General features: G+C 41.0%; 1 protein-coding gene across 1 annotated transcript in view; it reads left to right on the forward strand.

Annotated features, from left to right (window-relative positions):
- Positions 1-279: 279 nt before the first annotated feature.
- LOC135217266 (uncharacterized) overlaps positions 280-6235 on the forward strand; it is a 152181-nt gene continuing 146225 nt past the window's right edge. The window contains 1 exon segment of the mRNA XM_064253007.1: positions 280-601. Within this exon segment, the coding sequence (XP_064109077.1) occupies positions 579-601 (23 nt within the window). The 5' untranslated portion in view covers positions 280-578.

Below are 6235 nucleotides of genomic sequence, written 5' to 3' on the forward strand. Positions count from 1 at the left end.
TTATCTTAATGCGCTAACTGGGAATAAGCTATGGCGTTAATGGCATCCTAAGGTGAGATACCTACTACTAGGTAGGTACTACTAGGTATCCCATTTTTTAACGGGGTTTCTAGGTAGGTACTAGGTAGCTAGGTAGTAGTAGCTAGTTAGGTATGGTCAGTTAAACTTTTAGGCAACCTAGCTAGACCTCTTCAGGAGAACTGAGTGTCTTTTTGAACTTAGGTAGGTAATGATCACATTTAGGTTTGAGGGGGTTTGTCAGTAGGTAGCTGTCTGCTTCGACTGTGCCCAGGACCGGCCCTGGCCCCTCTTTCGGGTCCAGTTACTACGAATGTTTGTTCCAGGCTCATGGAAGGACTTCATCCTGTGGGAAGAGGTGAAGGTGCAGTGGGAGTCTTGTACCCCTCTTCCCACTGAACCAGTTCATCCACGGTCCACCGGAACTGGCTCTAGATGGAATGGTCTGTTCTGTTCTTGATTCCATCAGAAGGGTAACTTCTTGCTGATTGTGGATTTGAAGGATATGTATACTCTATAGCCTATACCAACCCACTTAAACTGGCTGGGATTAGAGTAGAATGTTTCCCGTTGCCTTAGTAAGGTAGGCTACTTGAATTTTTTTTTTTACTAGGTACCTAGGTATATTTTCAGTGATTAGCCTAGTAGTAATTTACCTATATTTTTTCTTTTTCGATCAGTGGGGTTTCTTCTTTCTGTATTTCTCTTTACCTTGTCTGTCCTCTTCCTAATGAGCACCATATTCTTTGGAAGCTTGAATTTCAAGTCAATGGCTGCTGTGGGCTTTTTCCATATGGATGATGATGATGATAGTGGTTGTGGTGGTAAGCCACTAGACATGTTGGCAATGGCTACAACTTTTAAATTTGGAAAAACTTATTGGTGGATGAGATATTAAAGTCAATTAGTGGCATGGTGATCTTGTACTATTTGCTTTGGTTTACATTCTTGGGAGGGATATTAGCTTAAATGTGATTATTGCAGAGCATTGGCTCTGGTGTTTGCAGGGTAGCTATATTATGTCCTGAATTGATAGATAGCATTTTTTGGTCTACTGCTTTTTTAAATATGGTTGTGGTTTTTGGGAACCTTGGAGGTACTCAATGTTGAGTAGAAGTACTCCTAGTTATCCATCATTGGCTCTGCAGGATTTTGGCACAGCAATCCTATCCCCCTTCTGCTGAAAGGGGCCACTGCCAAAGAGACCTCGGCTATTTTCATGAGTGACAATCCTCCTAAGGTGGCATCAGTAGCCTATAGATTGAATTCATTGGTTAAAACAAACACTTGTGTTGTACAAAATATTTTGTTAATAAGTACTAGCCTTTAAAGAGTTGGCTGGTTTACACTTGCCCTCTACCTTTTTCAAAAAATATAAATACTTAAATTAAGATTTATTTTTTAAATACTTATCTCACCATTATATAAATTGCCCTCCCTACCTTCCCACATTCAAAGTGGACAGAAGTAATCTGGGCAGTGACAAAATGGTCTGAGGTAGAGTCACAAGTTATAAACCATTTCCTTCATTTTACCTAGATACTCATAGGGTTTGGCAATAAAGAAAATGAAACAACACATGAACTATGTATTATTCTTGTATTCAAAGGTGGCTTACCTAATTATGTTGGGTCTGGCTGCAGGATTATTGCATCTCCCCAGCAATATTGCAATACACCCCCGCCCTGAACACCTGAACTAGCCCTGGTCACTTACCAGCCCGAACCATCATTTGTTATTAAAAATTTACCAAATCTTTGGTTAAAATAAACGATCAGTGTTGCCAATCTCCTGGCAAACACCCTCGTTACCTAGTTACCAGCCCACCGCTAGTAGCCCTGCCTCACGGGCCGGTCACACCTGCCCTCTCACTTATCGTTCGCGGTGGAGTACAGATGTATCCACAGCGAACTCCTTTTTGGTCTTGCCCGGCCTTCATTTGCACCTTTGATTTGATTGATTTTGGTGACGAATTACGCATCCCTTTGGATTACGGTTGGATTGCTCTTAATACCTTGTCATTAGACATTGATTCTGCAAAGGAAGAAACAACACAGGCTACGACAACGACTACTGCATCCTCGGCCACGACATCACAGAAAACGACGAGCGGAAGTTCAACAACGTATCGTCTTTGCCAACAATGCAAGAAAAGGATGAGTACCCTATGACACGATAGTCATTCCTTATGCGTAAATTGTAGGCTTGTTCAATATAATGTAAAGACCAGTATGTTGAATGTCAGGAGTGGTCTTTGGACCAGATGTTAGGGTATCTCAAACGTAGGAAAGGTCTCGTATTAAGAAGTAAGTGTAGGCAGGAAGAGACTAACGTAGATCAAGATAGACTTAGAGACAGTGCTCTTTAAGAGACTTGAGAGTAGGCTGACATCGAGTATGGACATCTCAGTTACCGATTTTATGTCAAGATTATGTGAGGATAGATCGAGCAATAGGGATACTGAAATTACTAATCGTTCTTTTCCAGCTCCCCTGCCTGTTCCAGAATCAGCCCTAACCGGTGCTGGGGGTTATGGGGATCCGCAAGCCCACAGGGCAGGATCCGCCGTCCCCCCTGGCACGGAGCAGGCAGTGTTGGCAGCAGATTCCCCTTCCCTCGTGTGTAAGTTTCTCAGGATGATAAAAACTTAGGTCAGATATAGACGAGTAGGAATAATAGGCTACATAGTGTTTAGTTTAGAAGATAAGTGCAGGCTTCTTCGGGTCGGTTTCTATTAAAAGTAGTAGTTTTTAGAGGCACAGTGTCCTTAGAGCATCTTTAGGCTTTTTTTCCTGCTTCGAGTTTCCTTGCATCAGAAGCTTTTAGGCCAGGGTTGGTCTTTCAGATATCTCCTTCGTCTTTAAAGGTTACTTTCCTCTACATATACGATACGATAATTGTTAATATCAACTAATTCTCCGTTCAATGCATATTGACTTACGATATTCAGTATGAAGAGAAATCGAATAAAATTAACTACGGTTAGCCTAGTGTTCACGATGATATATCGTATGCTATTCAGTAGCCTAGCCTTAACCTAAAGTATTCGCTGTACAACATATTCAGTAGCCTTAGCCTAACCTAATTCGGCTGAACGCATACGTGTTTATTTTTATATTGGCTAACGCTGTAAGCCTCAAGTCATTGACTTCGGATAATTCAGTACAGGTATAAATGAAAACGAACGAGAATCCGATCTGAGGATAATTAATATGAATGTAATCGAACAGAATGAAGATCGGATTCTGTCCGACTAAAGCATTATAATTGTATTATGTGTATCATCATGATAGCGTAGTATAAACACTAAACTCGGCAGTCATTCACGCTGGAATCAGCGGATGACGATACGGGTTTGCGTCGCCGTATCCATCTCATTCTCTCCTGATTGCCTAAAATGACTAACGTAACAACACTCTCACTTATGCCAAGTTTGTACAAACGTCTTAAAGGAGACGTGGGTTGTTTCAACTATGTTGACATTTAACATAGTCAATGAGGTATCTATCTTGGGGCATATAATCAGATGTCAGATATAAGGAATTTGATTTGTATGACGTCTTACATACGTTTAACAGACCAGTTGCCGTCAGTATTTACCATTTGCGCTTGATGATCAAGATTAGCAGTTACAAATTATTACCAGTCGTATTATCAAATTACAATGACAACTGAAATTAATATTAGACCTAATAAAGTTAATTTAATTACCTTTAAATATTATTTTATTACTTTTCAATTAAATTACAATTACACTAGCTTGTCGTCAAACCACTATTGTAAGGAGGTGTGGTTTAGACAGACAAGGATGCCGGCTGGTCTATTTTTTTTTCCTCCTTGGCTTCAGATTCAACCATATCACTTGGTCTCGGCTAATGTTTTTGTCCTTAGTTAGCATATTAATGAATATCTGGATACAGGATGCCGGCTGGTCTATTTTTTTTTCCTCCTTGGCTTCAGATTCACCATATCACTTTGGTCTCGGCTAATGTTTTTGTCCTTAGTTAGCATATTAATGAATATCTGGATACTTAACTTATGGAACGAAGTCATACTGTTCGTCTTACGATGTAATTTAAGACCAAAATTTGACTGATACGTCTCATTGGAAGCTAGTTTTTCCCTCGGGTTAGATGACGTTAAATTTAGGATTCCGTTCATTTTTCACTGTTTTCATAGGTATTACGAACCTTACACTTTATATACGTTATTAATCTTTTGTCTGTGTGAAAACAACAGTAATGAGCTCTTTCATGCTATTAGTTTCTTTTACCACGGCTGCGTTGGAATTCATACAAAAGCTCGGGACTTCTGTCCAGGTTGCTGATGCACGTAATTTTGCCTTATTAGCTTCAGCTGCATTTATAACATAATACAGTATTACCGTCGCATGCGGATGAATACAATAACGGATGTTGCTATCGGATTCGATTACTGTCACACACGCTGATCAATACAATAAAGTGATGTTGTTATAGGAGTCGATCTCATTAGCAACAAATTCTCGTTCGGTTGTTCATAGCTGTACGGAGTTATACGAGTATTATCGTTAAGATAATACCCTTTTAACTTGCTGCAATTTGCGGAGGTGGAGATATTAGACGATCGTAATTTCTCTCTCTCTCTCTCTCTCTCTCTCTCTCTCTCTCTCTCTCTCTCTCTCTCTCTCTCTCTCCCTGATTTTATCTCTCTCTTTTCCCTGATTTTATATTCTCTCTTTATCCTAGACGATTGTGTTTCTCTCTCTCTCTCTCTCTCTCTTACTTTTCTGATTTCATATTCTCAAATCCTATTTTCCACGCTCTCCTAACACTGGACTCAATGTGCAACAGAGGTTTTTTTTCTTCCTTTCACACCTTTTCAAACTTTGTCAATTTCCCTTCAGCGCTGACTGACCTCATAGGTCCCAACACTCGGCCTTTGGCCTAAATTCTATTTTAAACCCAACAATCTTGCTGTCTGAGTTAGTATTAGAGTAGGAGCGACTATTAGGAATATGTATAAGGTATTCATGATGTGATATATCACAAGAGGATTTTAAGTATTAGGACAGATAGGAGAAGAACCATGTCTAAGGTCTATCTGAGGGTATTCTTTCAAGTGCCAACCAGGCAGAGTACAGACAGGCAGGTACACTACAAAAGAGGACATCAATACGATCAGACGACACCATCGCAGACGCACCGATGGACATGGTTGTCTCCTCCGTACATGAGAGGCCTAAGGCCACATGGGAGGTCTTCAGTTTCCCTCCATACATGAGAGGCCGAGAGCCACATGGGAGGTCTTCAGATTCCCTCCATACATGAGAGGCCGAGAGCCACATGGGAGGTCTTCAGATTCCCTCCATACATGGGAGGCCGAGAGCCACATGGGAGGTCTTCAGTTTTTCCTCTACTCAGGTGAGGCACATAGCCAGCTGAGAGGAAACAGGTTTGTATCCCTCCCGCACTCAGTGAGTTTTGACCTTAGGGTAGAGGTGCAGGGAGTTTTTCCCTCCACATATGGGAGGCCTAGAAGGCCACACATGGGAGATTAGCTTGGACGAGTGACAAATGAACTTGAGATGACTCGCGTACTCAATTAATATTGACTGACAACTAGTACAGTTGAGGGCCGGGCAGATTTGATTCCCCACCTCCAAATTAATGTTGTTAATCGGGCTAGTTCAGGTGTTCAGGGGGTGTATTGCAATATGAAGTTTTTATTGTAAAACTAATATTGTAATACCTACCTGAACACCTGAATGATTCCCACCCTCCTCCCTCTCATACAGAGTTATTGGAGTTATGATTGACCGTGAGAGGGCAGGTGTGACCGGCCCGTGAGGCAGGGCTACTAGCGGTGGGCTGGTAACTAGGTAACGAGGGTGTTTGCCAGGAGATTGGCAACACTGATCGTTTATTTTAACCAAAGATTTGGTAAATTTTTAATAAATGATGGTTCGGGCTGGTAAGTGACCAGGGCTAGGTATTACAATATTAGTTTTACAATAAAACTTCATATCTCAGCATGACCACCACTCTCATGGCAGTAGTGTTTAAGGAATTTTTTTTATTGAAGGTAAAGTCATAAGTTATCAACAGTTTCTTTATTCCAGATACCCATTTGGGTCTGGCAGTAAAGCATAGGAGACACACAAATCTATGAATGTAATATCCTTTGTGGTTCTATAGTGACTTGACTAATTAGCTATGTCAGGTCTAGCTGCAGGATT

This window comes from Macrobrachium nipponense, chromosome 7, assembly GCF_015104395.2.
Source record: "Macrobrachium nipponense isolate FS-2020 chromosome 7, ASM1510439v2, whole genome shotgun sequence".
Taxonomy (NCBI): domain Eukaryota; kingdom Metazoa; phylum Arthropoda; class Malacostraca; order Decapoda; family Palaemonidae; genus Macrobrachium; species Macrobrachium nipponense.